The sequence below is a fragment of the Sinocyclocheilus grahami genome, unplaced genomic scaffold (genome assembly GCF_001515645.1).
Source record: "Sinocyclocheilus grahami isolate Dianchi unplaced genomic scaffold, SAMN03320097.WGS_v1.1 scaffold857.1, whole genome shotgun sequence".
NCBI classification, from domain to species: Eukaryota; Metazoa; Chordata; class Actinopteri; order Cypriniformes; family Cyprinidae; genus Sinocyclocheilus; species Sinocyclocheilus grahami.
The window spans coordinates 480,036-498,766 of record NW_015506036.1 but is presented as its reverse complement, the minus strand read 5'-3'; the positions used below and the strand labels follow the sequence as shown (position 1 = coordinate 498,766).

Genomic DNA, 18,731 nt, shown 5'->3' with positions numbered 1-18,731 from the left:
TTTCTTGAGCAGCAGATCAGCATATTATACTGATTTCTGAAGAATATATAATATGTGATTTATATATATATATATATGTATTTGTTTTTTGTTTCTTTGTTTTCAGTTAATGTTTGAGGTGAACCAAGCATATTGTATGAACATATAACCAAATATGTCAGTGATATATAGAAAGAAAAATAAATATTGTACTTCTTCAACAGCTGCATAGTTCATATTGCTTTCAAGTTTTTTCTTTTACATATTGTTTCCAAATACATTCTAATGCCAGTTTTAAAATGTTCAAACGAAGTCATTTTCTTCAAACCATTTGACTTGACTATGATCACAACTATGCTATGCTATATTTCTATCCCCATCTAAAGAGAAGCAGCTTGCACAGCAGAGTCACATCAGGTGTGTGAGCCGCTCATGTGACTCTCACTGCACTGCTGCCACCTGCTGGACAGTTCACACCGCTTCACTGCAGTAACACTAAAGCAGAAGCAGTGCAGTCTGTGGTGACAGTGGTGGTGTTGATGTGTGTCAGTCTGCAGACGCTGGTTCTGGACGGGAATCTGCTGTCTGCTCTCCCAGTGGAGCTGGGTCGTCTGCAGCGGCTGGTCTATCTGGGTCTGTCCTTCAATGAGTTCACACAGGTGCCGTCGGTGCTGGAGCAGCTGCCCGCTGTCGAGAGGCTCTGCATGGCTGGGAATAAAGTGTGTGTGCTGATGCTGCAGGCCTTCCGTCTGCTGACGCTCAAACACATCGACCTGCGGTGAGAACACACACACACTCTCACACACACACACACACACACACACACACACACACACGCACACACTCACATGCACACACTCACACTCTCTCAGACACGCATGCACGCACACACACATGCACACACTCACACACACACTCGCACTCACACACACTCGCACACACACACACACACACTCAGACACACACACACACACACACACACACACAGCAGATAGTGCTGGATTATTACTGCAGGCTTCACACTGAACCAACTGTAAAATCCCTGTAACACATTAATAGAAAAAATATATTAAAAAATTGCGTATGTTTTGTTTATATATATATATCATATCTGATTCATCAGGCTTTTATGGCTCATATAGTCTAATATAGTGAGAATATGGAGGGAAAAACTGCTAGATTTTATTCAGAGACTGAAACTGAGCAATTTGCTGCTGATATTTCTATGATGAGATTCTGCTGCTTGTAATGTAAATCAGTGAGATCTTTCTAACAGTGCAGCAGATACTGACATAAAATGATCTGAATATCAGTGGTCGCTCTATATCTCCAGTAACATGTCTCAGTAAGATGAGAGTGAAATGATCCAAACATATAATGCAGTGAGTGAGAGCTGAAGAAATAAAGGCTCCTCAGAAGATGTGAGATGTTCTGGAGGCTTGTGAAGATCATTCCTCCGCTGAGGAACAGTGAAAGTAAAGCTTCTGGAAACAAACGCTCCTCAAAAGATCCTGAGGATCAGATTTGAGACTCTAAAACATGATTGATGGAGAATCAAGTAAAGCTGAGCTGCTTCAGTGCAGTAAGAGTTCATCTGGAGATATTACTGACGTTATTCTGACCTTTACTTGATCAAAACCAGTCAAGATCTGACACGAGAAGCTCCAGCTGAAGCAGTTACACTAAAAGAGCTTTGACTTAAACTCTCAATCAGAGACAGAAGACATGCAGTAGATCGAGTGTGAAACAGCAGAGTTTGATCATGTTGGTCATTCAGAGAAATATGATTGAGTATCTTCACAGTGTTGATGGATGAGATCTCAGTGTGCAGTGAATGCAGTGAGTTGTTTCTCTGTCTCATCAGTCTGAATCAGATCTCCGCTGTGTTGCCGGACGAGCCAGAGTTTCTGCGTCACGTGACACAGCTGGATGTGAGAGACAACTGTCTGAGTGAGCTGGACGCGTCTGTCTTCCCTCGGCTGGAGGTGCTGCACTGTCAGAGGAACCGCATCAGGCGTCTGCGTCTGCGTGGCTGCGCGCTCAAGGCTCTCTACGCCTCCAGCAATGGTACAGACGCAGCATCACTGGCTGCTCACATGAACACACACAGCCTGGTCTCCACTGACGCTCACGCTTTCTGTCCCCAGAGCTGCAAGAGCTGCACATGAGTCCTGCGGCCTCCAGCCTCACATACCTGGACATCTCCAGGTGCGTTTGATATCATGTGATAGTCAAATCACTGCAGATGAGCCCACATCATGACACGAATGTCCCATCTGCTCTCTCGCAGGAACTGCATGAAGGCTCTTCCTGATTGGCTGAGTGACAGCAGGAAGCTGGAGGTTCTAGACGTCAGTCACAATCACATCGCTGAGCTTCCTCCGTGGTGAGTGTGTGTGTGTGTGTGTGTGTTTGTTAGTGGGTGTGAGTGTGGGTGTGGGTGTGTGTGAGTGTGAGTGTGAGTGTGTGTGTGAGTGTGAGTGTGAGTGTGTGTGTGAGTGTGAGTGTGAGTATCTCCAGTAATCTGTCTCAGTGAGATGAGAGTGAAATGCTCCAAACATATAATGCAGTGATTGAGAGCTGAAGAAATAAAGGCTCCTCAGAAGATGTGAGATGTTCTGGAGGCTTGTGAAGATCATTCCTCCGCTGAGGAACAGTGAAAGTAAAGCTTCTGGAAACAAACGCTCCTCAAAAGATCCTGAGGATCAGATTTGAGACTCTAAAACATGATTGATGGAGAATCAAGTAAAGCTGAGCTGCTTCAGTGCAGTAAGAGTTCATCTGGAGATATTACTGACGTTATTCTGACCTTTACTTGATCAAAACCAGTCAAGATCTGACACGAGAAGCTCCAGCTGAAGCAGTTACACTAAAAGAGCTTTGACTTAAACTCTCAATCAGAGACAGAAGACATGCAGTAGATCGAGTGTGAAACAGCAGAGTTTGATCATGTTGGTCATTCAGAGAAATATGATTGAGTATCTTCACAGTGTTGATGGATGAGATCTCAGTGTGCAGTGAATGCAGTGAGTTGTTTCTCTGTCTCATCAGTCTGAATCAGATCTCCGCTGTGTTGCCGGACGAGCCAGAGTTTCTGCGTCACGTGACACAGCTGGATGTGAGAGACAACTGTCTGAGTGAGCTGGACGCGTCTGTCTTCCCTCGGCTGGAGGTGCTGCACTGTCAGAGGAACCGCATCAGGCGTCTGCGTCTGCGTGGCTGCGCGCTCAAGGCTCTCTACGCCTCCAGCAATGGTACAGACGCAGCATCACTGGCTGCTCACATGAACACACACAGCCTGGTCTCCACTGACGCTCACGCTTTCTGTCCCCAGAGCTGCAAGAGCTGCACATGAGTCCTGCGGCCTCCAGCCTCACATACCTGGACATCTCCAGGTGCGTTTGATATCATGTGATAGTCAAATCACTGCAGATGAGCCCACATCATGACACGAATGTCCCATCTGCTCTCTCGCAGGAACTGCATGAAGGCTCTTCCTGATTGGCTGAGTGACAGCAGGAAGCTGGAGGTTCTAGACGTCAGTCACAATCACATCGCTGAGCTTCCTCCGTGGTGAGTGTGTGTGTGTGTGTGTGTGTTTGTTAGTGGGTGTGAGTGTGGGTGTGGGTGTGTGTGAGTGTGAGTGTGAGTGTGAGTGTGTGAGTGTGAGTGTGAGTGTGAGTGTGAGTGTGTGTGTGAGTGTGAGTGTGAGTGTGTGTGTGAGTGTGAGTGTGAGTGTGTGTGTTTGTTAGTGAGTGTGAGTGTGTGTGTTTGTTAGTGAGTGTGTGTGTGTGTGTGTGTCTGTCTGTGTGTGAGAGTGTGTGTGTGAGTGTGAGTGTGTGAGTGTGAGTGTGAGTGTGTGTGTGTGTGTGTGTGTGTGTGTGTGTGTCTCTCTCTCTGTGTGTGTGTGTGTGTGTGTGTGTGTGTCTGTGTGTGAGAGTGTGTGTGTGAGTGTGAGTGTGTGAGTGTGAGTGTGAGTGTGGGTGTGGGTGTGGGTGCGGGTGCGGGTGCGGGTGCGTGTGCGTGTGCGGGTGCGGGTGCGAGTGCGTGTGCGTGTGCGTGTGTGTGCGTGTTTGTTAGTGGGTGTGATTGTGAGTGTAAGTGTGAGTGTGTGTGTGAGTGTGTGTGTGTGTGTGTGTTTTTGTTTGTGAGTGTGTGTGTTTGTTAGTGAGTGTGTGTGTGTGTGTTTGTTAGTGGGTGTGATTGTGTGAGTGTGTGAGTGTGAGTGTGTGTGCTTGTGTGTGTGTGCGTGTTTGTTAGTGGGTGTGATTGTGAGTGTAAGTGTGTGTGAGTGTGTGAGTGTGTGTGTGTGTGTGTGTTTTTGTTTGTGAGTGTGTGTGTTTGTTAGTGAGTGTGTGTGTGTGTGTTTGTTAGTGGGTGTGATTGTGAGTGTGTGTGAGTGTGAGTGTGTGTGCTTGTGTGTGTGTGCGTGTTTGTTAGTGGGTGTGATTGTGAGTGTAAGTGTGAGTGTGTGTGTGAGTGTGTGTGTGTGTGTGTGTTTTTGTGTGTGTGTGTGTGTGTTTGTTAGTGAGTGTGTGTGTGGCTGTCTGTGTGTGAGGGTGTGTGTGTGTGTGTGTGTGTGTGTGTGTGTGTGTGTGTGTGTATATGCAGCTACAACCGCATCTCACTCCTGTTGATGGACAAAAGTGATCACCATAGCAACAGTTTGGCATCTCGCCATCATGGATGGAAATAATAATTAATGATAATTGTCTGTAAATCGCTGTTTTGTATAAAAAGGGAAAGAATCACGACATTTAAAATCAGCATGAAATGTAAAATCAATTTTTTAGTTTATAATTGTAATCAAAATATAGGGCCGTATAATGTCCACAATGTGGAAAACACAGACAGAATCCAGTCATAATAAAGCAGTTTACTGTATAACGCAGAATGTACATTTTAATTTAAGTAGTAAACCTCTGTTATGCCACACTATGTTTGCCAAAAAAATATTGTTAAATTGTTAAAATTTTAATTGATTACATTTGTAGTTGTAAATGAGTTGATTGTTAAAGTTTTGTAAAAAAAAAATAAAAAATTCAGGTGATTAGACGTGCTTTTTTATTGTTAAAATTTGATTAAACCATTAAAATGGAATCTAGAGAAATGAAAATGAGAAACACAAAATATGGGGAAAAAGTCAAACAGATTTTATAGGGCCCTAAGACTGTCTTGCTGGATATTCCTGTGAAATGACAGACGTCTGCAGGACTTCTCCAGTACTCCTCTTAATCTGCACTGTTACAGTCCACTGCGAGAAGAGATTGTGAAGAAAGCACAGATCAGACGTGAACAGATTCACTTCTCTGAACACAGAAACACATTACTACATTTACACTGATTCATTCAGAAGATGCTTTCATGCAAAACAAGAAACACAGAAGAGTGATTGATCACGCTACTCGCATTTATTAGTTCTGTAAAAGTAAGAAATGTTGCTACTCGCCTCACATGGAGGATTTTACTGAAATATGGTCAGTGAAATGATAGCACACATGCACAATCATTCTATGAGAGATTTTAAGAGCTGTAAGCAGAAATAGCTGTGTGCTACTGTTTCTGCTTAAGCATATAAGCGTGCAGAGTGCGTCAGCTATGTCTCTGCTGCAGCGCTGTGAGTTCATCAATGTGTGTTTGACGTCCTCAGGCTGCTGTGCAGTGTGAGTCTGAGGAAGATCCTGGCGGGTCATAACCAGCTGAAGCGTCTGCCGGAGCGTGTGGAGCGTCCAGCGGTGGAGGTGCTAGACCTGCAGCACAATCAGCTCACAGAGCTTCCCTGCAACCTCTTCCTCAAATCAGAGAGGTCAGACACACACACACACACACACACACACTCTCTCTCTCTCTCTCACACACACACACACACACACTCTCGCTCTCTCACACACACACACACACACACTCTCGCTCTCTCACACACACACACACACACACTCTCGCTCTCTCACACACACACACACACACACTCTCGCTCTCTCACACACACACACACACACACTCTCGCTCTCTCACACACACACACACACACACTCTCGCTCTCTCACACACACACACACACACACTCTCGCTCTCTCACACACACACACACACACACTCTCGCTCTCTCACACACACACACACACACACTCTCGCTCTCTCACACACACACACACACACACTCTCGCTCTCTCACACACACACACACACACACTCTCGCTCTCTCACACACACACACACACACACTCTCGCTCTCTCACACACACACACACACACACTCTCGCTCTCTCACACACACACACACACACACTCTCGCTCTCTCACACACACACACACACACACTCTCGCTCTCTCACACACACACACACACACACTCTCGCTCTCTCACACACACACACACACACACTCTCGCTCTCTCACACACACACACACACACACTCTCGCTCTCTCACACACACACACACACACACTCTCGCTCTCTCACACACACACACACACACACTCTCGCTCTCTCACACACACACACACACACACTCTCGCTCTCTCACACACACACACACACACACTCTCGCTCTCTCACACACACACACACACACACTCTCGCTCTCTCACACACACACACACACACACTCTCGCTCTCTCACACACACACACACACACACTCTCGCTCTCTCACACACACACACACACACACTCTCGCTCTCTCACACACACACACACACACACTCTCGCTCTCTCACACACACACACACACACACTCTCGCTCTCTCACACACACACACACACACACTCTCGCTCTCTCACACACACACACACACACACTCTCGCTCTCTCACACACACACACACACACACTCTCGCTCTCTCACACACACACACACACACACTCTCGCTCTCTCACACACACACACACACACACTCTCGCTCTCTCACACACACACACACACACACTCTCGCTCTCTCACACACACACACACACACACTCTCGCTCTCTCACACACACACACACACACACTCTCGCTCTCTCACACACACACACACACACACTCTCGCTCTCTCACACACACACACACACACACTCTCGCTCTCTCACACACACACACACACACACTCTCGCTCTCTCACACACACACACACACACACTCTCGCTCTCTCACACACACACACACACACACTCTCGCTCTCTCACACACACACACACACACACTCTCGCTCTCTCACACACACACACACACACACTCTCGCTCTCTCACACACACACACACACACACTCTCGCTCTCTCACACACACACACACACACACTCTCGCTCTCTCACACACACACACACACACACTCTCGCTCTCTCACACACACACACACACACTCACACGCTCCCTCTCACACACACACACACACTCTCTCTCACACACACTGTGTTGAATGAAGAAAGGAGTACATGTTGAATGTTAATCTCGTTCTTCATTCAGAGTGAGAAGCTTCTGTGTCAGCTGGCTCTGAATATCATGTGATTTGTGTGTAGTTTGCGGTGTCTGAACGCATCAGCTAATAAGCTGGAGAATCTGCCGCCGTCCAGCCTTTCAGAGGAGAGCAGCAGCGTCCTGCAGGAGCTGTACCTGACCAACAACCACCTGACCGACAGGTGTGTGCCGCAGCTGACCGGACACACACACCTGAGGATCCTGCACATGGCCTACAATCACCTGCAGACCTTCCCAGCCAGGTGACAACATTCAATTATTCTCCTGTTTTTAGCACATGCCTGAAACAGCATGACAAATTAGCTTTTGACCCGCAGCGTCATTTAGTGGAAATAAGACATTTGTGAAATCTCTTATTTATGTAAACATATGAATACATCAGTGTATTTCCATCAGTTATATTTCACAACTTCAAAAAAGAAGTCCTAACCCCTGCTTTGATTTCACGCTTACATGATTGATGTTTAAGAAATGACAGCAGCTGCAGTGAAGATAAAGTGATAGGATCTTTTGAATTCAATACAGTTTGACCAAGATTACATAAAGATTTGATTTTAATAATTAATATCATGCAGCAAAGTGTAACAACAGTCACCAGGCAAGAACTTCATGCACATAATCATTATTATCATCAACATTACTAGTCATGATTGAAGAATACAATGTTTCTTTTCATTGATTTGTCTCTTTTGCAGTATAAAACAGCCTGATGGCCACACATTTTAATGTATTTTAACAGTTTAATTTAATAATATCGTAGGATGGCTTTATTTTTGACACACTTTTTTTATCCAGTCATTATTGTCATATTGGTGTTATATGTGAAAGTTATTTTTAAAGGATTCTTCAGGTTTTTAAAGGCTTTTAAAGGTTTCCATTTTTTTCAACAAAATCTTTTCCATTCCTTAAAATGCACAGCAATTATGGCAAATCTCACATTGAAATTGATTTGAATTTTTATTCACAAACTGACACTGATGATTGATTAATTTTACTAACATTTATGACACTGCTTCATATTAAAATATGAACATTTGTGTTCTTTCTGGAGTCCCGCTGATCTTTTCTAGACCGTCTCCGTGTGGTTTGTCACTTCCTCTTCCTCTCAGTGTTTATCGAGCCAGCATTGGACCACAGGGACATGGACGTTTCTGAATGAATATGTTCATCAAATAAATATTCCCTCGCTCTGCTCTGCAGTAAAATGGCCAAGCTGGAGGAACTGGAGGAGCTGGACCTGAGTGGGAACAGGCTGAAGGCGGTGCCCACCACCATCATGAACTGCAGACGCATGCACACACTAGCAGCTCACTCCAACTGCATCGGGGTGTTCCCAGAAGTCCTGCAGCTCACCGAGATGAAGGTCACATCACACACACACACACACACACACACACACACACACACACACACACACACACACACACACACACTCACACTCACACACACTCACACTTTTTTTTGAGTATTTCAGTACAGCAGAACTGTTTACTGTCCCGTGCTGTGTGATGTTTAATCTGTGGTTATGTAAATGATGTTATAGATTTCGGAGCAGTGAGCTCCATAGCCTGTGTGCCGTTAACATATGTGTGTGTGTGTGTGTGTGTGTGTGTGTGTGTGTGTGTGTAGTGTGTGGATCTGAGCTGTAACGAGCTGCGTGAGATCACCTTACCTGACAGTCTACCTCCTAAACTCCAAGAGCTGGATCTGACGGGAAACCTGCGTCTGAATCTGGACCACAAGACCCTCGAGCAGCTCAAGTAATGTTTCACACTTCTGTCAGGTTTTTTTCTTCAATTTGTGTTGTCATATTAACACATTAGTTTAGTGTAATTACAAAAATGATGCACAAATAATAATAAAAAAGCAACAACAAAAAAAAAGTTTTATACTGTCAAGCCATTTTTTCTAACATCTGTCCAATGCTTTTGACATAATCTGATATAATAATGTCTTTGAATTGTCTTCATTTGGCCCAGTGTTATTTTAGGACCTTTGAGACACGTTGTAGTTTGTTATTAATGTTTTGAATCGTTTTGAATACATTTTAATTATAAAGTTTTAGTAAATATTTTGTGTTTTGGACATTTTTTTTTTTTGTCTGTATAATTTTTATTAATGTTTGTTTTAGCTGTAGTTGAACTAAAAGCACAGCATCATGCTGGTTCGGTTTCAGTGGCTTGACACTAAATTCACCTCAAAAGTTTACCAGCCACTGATTTTCATTGTTTTATTTGTTCGCCAAAGTCATTTTACTGACTTGTGAAGTGTTTGTTTGGACCATGTTTGTGTAGAAGTGTGCCATTTAATAATCACTTCCACATCTTTTCAGTAACATCCGCTGTTTCCGGATCGACCCGCCCCCTTCCTCGTTCTCAGCCAATGAGGCGGCAGGAGGGCCGGCTGTCTGGAGTCACGGCTACACCGAAGCCTCAGGCGTCAAAAACAAGTGAGTGTGTTGTGCATCTCAGCGCTCGGAGCTGCTGTGTGTTTCGGTCAGTGAGTGTGTGTGTGTGTGTCGGCAGACAGTGTGTGTCGGTCAGTGAGCGTGTGTGTGTGTCGGCAGACTGTGTGTGTCGGTCTCAGTGATCGTGTGTGTGTGTCTGCAGACTGTGTGTGTCGGTCAGTGAGCTTGTGTGTGTGTGTGTGTGTGTGTGTCTGCAGACTGTGTGTGTCGGTCAGTGATCGTGTGTGTGTGTGTCTACAGACAGTGTGTGTCGGTCAGTGATCGTGTGTGTGTGTGTCTACAGACTGTGTGTGGCGGCGCTGTCGGTGAACAGCTTCTGCGGCAGCAGAGAGGCTCTGTACGGCGTGTTTGACGGAGACAGGAACGTGGAGGTGCCGTATTTACTGCAGTGCACCATGAACGACATACTGGCCGAGGAGCTGCAGAGGACCAAGAGCGAGGAAGACTACATGACCAACACCTTCCTCGTCATGCAGAGGTAATGCACACGTAATTAGTGCTAAAGAAGGACGCTTGAGGACTACTAAATATTAGAGCTGTTGATTTAACACGTTAATTAATTATCGGGAAAAAATTATTAAATGATTAAGGCGTTTAATGCAGCGCCCCGTCCAGACCTGTAGTTCGTGTCTGATGAACATGATGCAGGACGAGTCTATTAGAATGCAGTGATGAGCATAAAATTCAAGAAAGTAGGGCTTACACTACCAGCCGAAAACTTTTTTTTTTTAAAGAAGTCTCTTCTGCTCACCAAGCCTGCATTTATTTAATCAGAAATACAGCAAATCAGTAATATTGTGAAATATTTTTACTATTGAAAATAACTGTTTTCTGTGTGAATATCTGTTAAACTGTAATGTATTTCTGTGATGTGCAGCTGTATTTTCAGCATCATTCCTCCAGTCTTCAGTGTCACATGATCTTCAGAAATCAGTATAATATGCTGATCTGCTGCTCAAGAAACATTTCTGATTATCATCAATGTTGAAAACAGCTGAGTATAATTTTTTCAGGTTTCTTTGATGAATAGAAAGTTCAGAAGAACAGCATTTATCTGAAATAGAAATCTTTTGTAATATTATAGATGTCTTTATCATCCCTTTTGATCAATTTAAAGCATCCTTGCTAAATAAAAGTATTAATTTCTATCATCCCCCCCCCCCAAAAAAAAAAGATACGGACTCCAAGCTTCTGAATGGTATAGTGTATAATGTTACAAAAGATTTTATTCCAGATAAATGCTGATCTTTGGATCTTTCTAAGAATCCTGAAAAAAATGTACAACACGTGACGCTGAAGACTGGAGGAATGATGCTGAAATACAGCTGCGCATCACAAGAATACATTATGTTTTAACATATATTTACATAGAAAGCTGTTTTTTTAAATAGTAAGAATATTTCACAATATTACTGCTTCTGCTGTATTTCTGATCAAATAAATGCAGGCTTGTTGAACAGAAGAGAATTCTTTAAAAAAAACATTAAAAACTGTATATTAATAACTGTATATATGATATAGTTTAGCAATATCACACCAGCACCACTGCAGATGTCATATTGATTTATACAACAGTTCAATAAACTAGAAGTTAATATTGTATTAAATTTGTATTAAACACTATATTGTCAAATTTTGTTTCAATTTTGAAAACAAACAGTTCCAAACAAAGCCAAGTGAGTCGATGATTCAGTGTCGCTTGCTTCAGTTCTGAATGAATCAGCTGTTTAAACGAATGATTCAATGACTCGCTCATTAAGACAGTGACTCGGGCCACCTACTGGCACTTTAGTTTCATATTTAAAGTAGCATTTCAATATTCACTTTTTAAAAATCCTATTTATTATCTATGCAATGTTGGATCAAAATATTTCTTTCTAAAGCTATTATTTTGTAATAATGTCTACTCAATGCGTTTCTCATATAACACAATAATTAATTAATTTCTCAGCCATTAATTGCTTAACGTCAGTTAATTGGCACATGTAATTAATTCGATTAAAAATGTTAATCACTTGACGGCCCTAATAAGTATGTCTGTCCGTCCGCCCGCTCTGGGTTGAACAGGAAGTTGGGCACAGCAGGGCAGAAGCTGGGCGGTTCGGCGGCGCTCTGTCACATCCGGCACGACCCCACTGACCCCGCCGGCTGCTTCACCCTCACCGCCGCTAATGTGGGCAAGTGTCAGGCGGTGCTGTGCCGCGACGGCAAGGCGCTTCCGCTGTCACTGCTGCACAACATCAGCATTAAAGAGGAACACAACCGCGTGCAGCAGCATAAAGCCATCATCACTGAGGTACCAGCAACGCTCTGCACCGGCACTGAAGTCAACATGAGATTCACTTATTCATCTGTGCACGTTATAAAAAAAAAAAACTGTCTCTTGAATCAAAATGTAATTACTTCAAAGGGATAGTTCACCCAAAAATGAAAATGACCCCATGATTTACTCACCCTCAAGCCATCCTAGGTGTGCAAGACTTTCTTCTGTCAGACGAATACAATCTGAGTTATATTAAAAAACGAGCTTCCGAGCTTTATAATGGCAGTGAATGGGTGTTATTTTTCAACAGTCCAATAAAGTGCATCCATCCGTAGTAAAAAGTGCCTCACACGGCTCCAGATGTGAATAAAGGCCTCCTGTAGCGAATCAATGCATTTGTGTAATAAACATATCCATATTTAAAGCTTTATAAAGCGTAATCTCTAGCTTCCGCTGACTGTGGATAACGTAGTCGTAGCGTAAGCCCTGTTGAGAATATTCTAGTCTCGCGAGGAACGACGTTTGTTTACAGGAGCAAAGGAAGCAAAGTTTCCTTACTTTAGCAAAGCAAAGCCAGTCTCCTCTTGTGTACGAACGCGTGTACGACAGTTAGCGGATTACTGTTTATAAAGTTTTAAATATGGATATTTCGCTACAGGAGGCCTTTATTCACCGCCCGGAGCCGTGTGGGACACTTTTTTTTATTACGGATGGATGTGCTTTATTGGACTTCTTTTGGACTGTTGAAAAATAACACCCATTCACTGCCATTATGAAGCTCGGAAGAGCCAGGACGTTTTTTAATATAACTCCGACTGGATTCGTCTGACAGAAGAAAGTCTTGCACACCTAGGATGGCTTGAGGGTGAGTAAATCATGGGGTGATTAACACCCCATGACGTCGTACGACGCCCCTTAGCTGTTATAAATTCACTGTAAACCACGGCTTCACAGGGCTTATTGCTTTATTATTATTAGAATAACTACACTGAGCACTGTGTACGCCACTGTGGCGATTTCCCCTTCTCCAACAGGACAACAAAGTGAACGGCATAACAGACTCCACACGCATCATGGGCTATTCGTTCCTCTACCCCGCAGTCTTGCCGTGTCCGTACGTCACCACGCTCCCGCTGACCCCCAGAGACGAGTTCTTCATCCTGGGCAGCAGAGGTCTGTTTGAAGTCTTGGACCCCAGCGAGGCGGTGGAAGCCGTACGGAAGGTTCCCGACGCGCTGGCGGCCGCTAAGAAGCTGTGCACGCTGGCGCAATCATACGGCTGCACCGATAGCCTCAGCGCCGTGGTGGTGCAGCTCAATGTGGCTGAAGACTGTTGTTGTTGCTGCTGTGCGGCGTCTGCTGAGCCCGGCTCCGGAAGCATGCATGCACCGCCGCAGCCCCCGCCGAGCCCCAGCCTGTACCCGGCCTCCTGCAGCGAGATCAGCTCCGAGGTCAGTGCTTCCGAGATGAGCTCCGAAGTGGGATCCACCGCGTCCTCAGACGAGCCGCAGCTCCTGCTGCAGGAGGCGCAGCTCCACCTTCATCCGCCGCAGCTGCAGCTGAACCCGCGCCTCCCCTGCTGCACGCTCCACCTCGCTCCCAACTCCGGAAGCTCCTTCCAGAGGCAGCTTTCCAGCGCCACCTTCTCCAGCGCGCTCTCAGACAATGGCTTGGACAGCGAGGACGAGGAGCCCATCGCCGGCGTCTTCTCCAACGGCAGTCAGGTGGAAGTGGAAGCCGATGTCCACTGTCTGCTGCCTCCACCTCCTCCACCCTGCACCCCGGAGAAGCTTCCGGAGGAGGCCGGGAATCCCGTGGGAGCTGACGCTTGGAGCAAGACCTTGGGGAAGCGAAGGGGAAACGGCTCGGTGGCGCCGCAGGAGCAGAGCCACAACCTGATTGAGCTGGCGGCTGAAGCTCCTTCAAAGAAACTTGGGGGTTACTTCACGGCGCCCTCTCAACCCGACCCCGACGACCAGTTCATCATCCCTCCGGAGCTGGAGGAGGAGGTGAAGGAGATCATGAAACAACATCAGCAGGACAAGAGCGAGCGACCTGCGGACTGCTACGACACGCCGCTCTGAAGCAGGCGCTGCATTCTGTCGTCATCTACTCAGCCTGATCTTGTCCATAGCTCTTGAACGTAGGGCTGGGCGATACAGCAAAAAGATAAATCTTGATAACTAGTCAACTTAAAAACGTAACTACATGATTCAAGTAACATTCACTTTCTTACAAACTTGCAAAACCATGCATTTAAAGAAAGCTCTTTTTCAAGTGTACCACACGATTCAGTCTGTCAGCAATGTGCAAAAATCCAATATCAGACATACAGCAGTAGTTCTGCACAGGTTTCTGCTTTTCCAGTGTTTTTATATGTAAACCTGCGCTTTGACCAATGCGCTCGCATCTTTTGCAGCATTACGCACATGAAATGGCATTCTAAGAATGTGGTGCTCGAGTTAAAAGCAGCTCAACTCGCGTCTCTTAACCTTGTGTTTTTCCTGTTCCACTGCAGTGCCTCGTGTTTTCAACGCAGAAACAAATTCTGTGTGAATATTTGCAATATGTTACACTCCTTCAAAGAGCGCGTCACGCGCTTTATCAGCTGTTAGCACTGGCGGATTGTCAGTGTGTCTAATTGTAACATTTGCTAATATTTTGATTCAAACCCGGAGAAACATTACATTCAAATGAATCAATAAAACAGAAAAATCGCCCAACCCTACGTGCAGACCCTCACCCCAAACTAAAGTGTTTCTTGCACTAATAATGCACTTGCTGCAATGTGAGGCTGAGTAAATGAAGACTGAATGAAGTCAACAGAGCGGAGCATCTTCTGCTCGCAGCTTTACTGCAGTCAACTAATATGAAGACCTGCGACGCCTTTAAGAGAAGGCGAGCGTGACCCGTGCCTCACCCGTTTAAGTGTTTCACTACTGATCACTGACTGTTTCACTTTTATTTACCTTAAACACGAAACCTATATAATTCAACACTAGTCTTGGGATGTTAACTGTCATTACCAACGACAAGACGCTGGACATTTTGATTTCGTACTTTAGTTACCATATCTTTTTATGCGAGAGAAGCTACAACAGACTTAAAAACAGGAGATTGTGTTGTACGGTACACACTAGTAAAACCACGCTTAACTGTTGTAGATAGGGCACTTAAAGAAATACTGTATCTCTTCAGTAAATCAAGGCTTCGTGCCTGTATAAAAACTAGAAATTTAGTGGAAATTTGAAAGACTAACTCCTAGGAGTTGCTTACTCTTTTATGGTGACTTCGTCACTTTTTACTAATCTTCTCTGCGAGAAATGGTGATTTTTTTTCTCTTTCCAATGATTGTAAATAAGAAAAACATTGTATACCAATGCTTTTTAAGGGAACTGTGTGTCTAGAATGAGATTACCCTTTATGCATATATGCCAATAGATGTATATGTACCAGAAGCATATACACACACACACACCACCTGTAAATGAACTGTGCTGTCGTCACTTGCTGATCAATGAGCCATACACACACACACACACACACACAGAGACACACACACTCACAGACACACACATACACACACAGAGACACACACTCACACACACACACACTCACAAACACACACACACAGACAGACAGACAGACACACACACACACTCACACACACACAGACAGACTCATGTGCACACACACAGGCAGACACACTCGCACACACGCACAGACACTCTCTCACACACACACACACACGCACACACACACACACACACTCATCCGCTCCTCACACCAGCATGACTGTGTCAAGTCCTGTAATGCAAAACAGTACATCTGTAAGGAATTATACTGAAACCAACCACACAAACAGTTCCTGGTTTTGTTATAATAAATCTTAAATTTATGACTCTAAAGCAGCTTTTCTTGTGGTGCTTTCTAATATGAGTGTTGGGGAAAGTTACTTTTAAAAGTGATGCATTACAATATTTCGTTACTCCTAAAAAAAGAAACTAATTGCATTACTTAGTTACTTTTTATGGAAAGTAATGCAATATGTTACTTTTGCATTCTACTTTTTCTTGCTTGTTTGTTCTTAATATAGTTCTATTTTTGGCAAATGTAAAAAACCAAAAGTGAAATGAATAAGCCTATAAATATAAATTCACATCTAGAGGATGCAGCTCAAACAAACCTTCAGCCGTGCTGCTGTTCTGGATCGCATGAAGAATAGGACGCAGAAGAAAGTTCAGCTCTCTTCATCAATACAAAAAATGAAACACAAATGTTATGTTCATCTAAAGCCATTTTTGCTCATTAGTATGGTTGAAGTGGATCATCGAAGGTCAGCAGCAAAGACATTGGTTATTTTCACAGCTATTTTCTTGTAAATTAAAAAGCCATGCATTATTTTACTAGTTACTTGAAAATAGTAATCTGATTACGTAACTCTGGTTACTTGTAATGCGTTACCCCTTCAAAGCTAAAGTGTGTCATTCTGTCTCAATTCCCAGATTAACAGAGCTAAGTGCTTTATTATGATGAGTAAAATGTATCTTTATTCAATGAGATCCCACCAATTTCATTTGATGCATATTTTAAAAAGACATCAACAATACCATTGTGGTTTTTAAAGAAAATAATCCTAATCTAAATTAAGCATGACTAACAAATCTTTTGTTTATGGTAAAGTTAAACCAAAAATTATTATAATGACCTACACGAAGGAACATTTTGGCACAGACTGTCCGATTTACTCAACAAATGTGTGTTTCTCTTCCAAAAATGGAGTATTAAATTAAACGATGAAGGGTGAATGTGAACCAATCACTTAAAAATGATTTTTGATGTTGACGTAATAAACTTCAGTTCCCAGCATGCTTTGCATGGGACTTAATGTGTAGAGTAAAACTGAACTTGAAATTAAGTATAACGTTTTTGTGTTTTTGAGCATGATGAGAAAAAGGGCAGACTTGAGTGTTTAATACAGAAGCGTTTCAGTTTCACTGGGTTACTATTACAGTGAAGAATGAAGCTCGACCTGAGGACAGATGCATCAAGAACATGGGGTTCTCAGCTCTGGCCCTCCAGATCCACTTTCCTGCAGAGCTCAGCTCCGACCCTAATCACACACAGCTGAACAAGCTCTTCAAGCTCTTCAGGATCACTAGAAGGTTCGGTCAGTTTGATCCAGGTTGAAGCTAAACTCTGCAAGAAAGTGGGCCTCGAGAGTCAGAGTTGAGAAACCCTGAAGCAGACTTGATTTATATATGTATATATACACACAACAACAAAAACCCTGTGTTTGAAGGCTCCAGGGAAGTCCGAGAAACCTTCTCTCAGTGGAACTGATGTCAAACAATGAGGCTGCAAACAGATGAAAACACTAACACTTCTCTGACTGAAGCTGACAGCACGGCCTGTGTAATATCTCTGTTTCCATACGACAACAGATCATGTCCAGTCTATTCACTCTGTCCTGTTCAAAGGAAAACTCGGACAGTGTTGCCAGATTGGGCGGTTTTGAATTAGATTGTGCGGGTAATAATTGGTTTTGGGGTCAATCTGGCGGTTTTCAAACATCTAAACTGTACAGCAGGGGCCACCAAACTTGATCCTGGAGGGCCAGAGTCCAGCAGAGTTTAGCTCCAACTTGCCTCAACACACCTGCCTGTATACCTAGTAAGAGCTTGATTAGCTGCTTCAGGTGTGCTTAATTAGGGTTGGAGCTAAACTCTGCAGGACACCGGCCCTCCAGGACCGAGTCTGGTGACCCCTGCAGTGTACAGGCTAATTGATTAACCAACAAAACCCAAGTGTGCTTGTACTGCATCCAATCAGCCATCATGATGTTACTAAACACACCAACACTGCAGAGTCGGCTGAGGATTCATGAGTGAGGGGTTTTTAGCTGTTTATTCAAGTGATCACAATGCCAGAGTGGTCTAAATATAAGTGAGAGCGATCAGCAGTGCAGCGATTGGCTGCGGCAAGACAGCAACGTAATGACGTCATATAATTAAAGAAGACACCTGACGAAAAACTTGACACATTTCTGGACTTTTATAAAGAAACAGCCAAGCGAACAAAACTACATAAATGTTATAATAGATCAATGAAATGTGCACTATTTTTATTTTATTTAAATTTTTTACATGATTCCCAAGTATTTATATTCATGATTTCTAATATTTTACATTTTTATTTCAATGTAATCAGCAATTCATTAAATTTTATATTCGAACAGATTTGCTACGTGACAGCATTAATTAAAGTGTCTTAAGGGTCAAGATCAAGTTATCTGCGTCTCCTGCGCTCCATCAAGCCGCTCCCATAATATCTGTCAGCACTCACATTAATGCACGACTCTACATTATCTGTATAGCATGTGTGTGTGTGTGTGTGTGTGTGTGTGTGAGAGAGAGTGAGTATGTGTGTGTGTGAGTGAGAGAGTGTGTGTGTGTGAGAGTGAGTGTGTGTGCGTGTGAGTGAGAGCGTGTGTGCGTGTGAGTGAGAGTGCGTGTGTGAGAGTGAGTATGTGTGTGTGTGTGAGTGAGTGTGTGTGTGTGTGTG

At 43.9% G+C, this 18,731-nt stretch overlaps 2 protein-coding genes across 2 annotated transcripts; both read left to right on the top strand.

Moving 5' to 3' along the window:
• The first annotated feature begins 215 nt into the window (after nt 1-215).
• Nucleotides 216-2,369, top strand: LOC107563078 (PH domain leucine-rich repeat protein phosphatase 1-like). Its single transcript, XM_016247861.1, has 4 exons — nt 216-757; nt 1,844-2,046; nt 2,127-2,187; nt 2,270-2,369. The coding sequence occupies exons 1-4, from the start codon at nt 519-521 to the stop codon at nt 2,367-2,369; spliced, it is 603 nt and encodes a 200-aa protein (XP_016103347.1). The 5' UTR covers nt 216-518.
• Nucleotides 2,370-2,906: 537 nt separating this feature from the next.
• On the top strand, nt 2,907-14,272 carry LOC107563109 (PH domain leucine-rich repeat-containing protein phosphatase 1-like). Its single transcript, XM_016247893.1, has 11 exons — nt 2,907-3,233; nt 3,314-3,374; nt 3,457-3,552; nt 5,630-5,785; nt 7,479-7,679; nt 8,638-8,800; nt 9,067-9,197; nt 9,770-9,886; nt 10,188-10,382; nt 11,972-12,200; nt 13,202-14,272. Exons 1-11 carry the CDS (start codon nt 2,975-2,977, stop codon nt 14,249-14,251), a joined length of 2,658 nt encoding a protein of 885 aa, XP_016103379.1. The 5' UTR covers nt 2,907-2,974; the 3' UTR covers nt 14,252-14,272.
• Nucleotides 14,273-18,731: the final 4,459 nt, after the last annotated feature.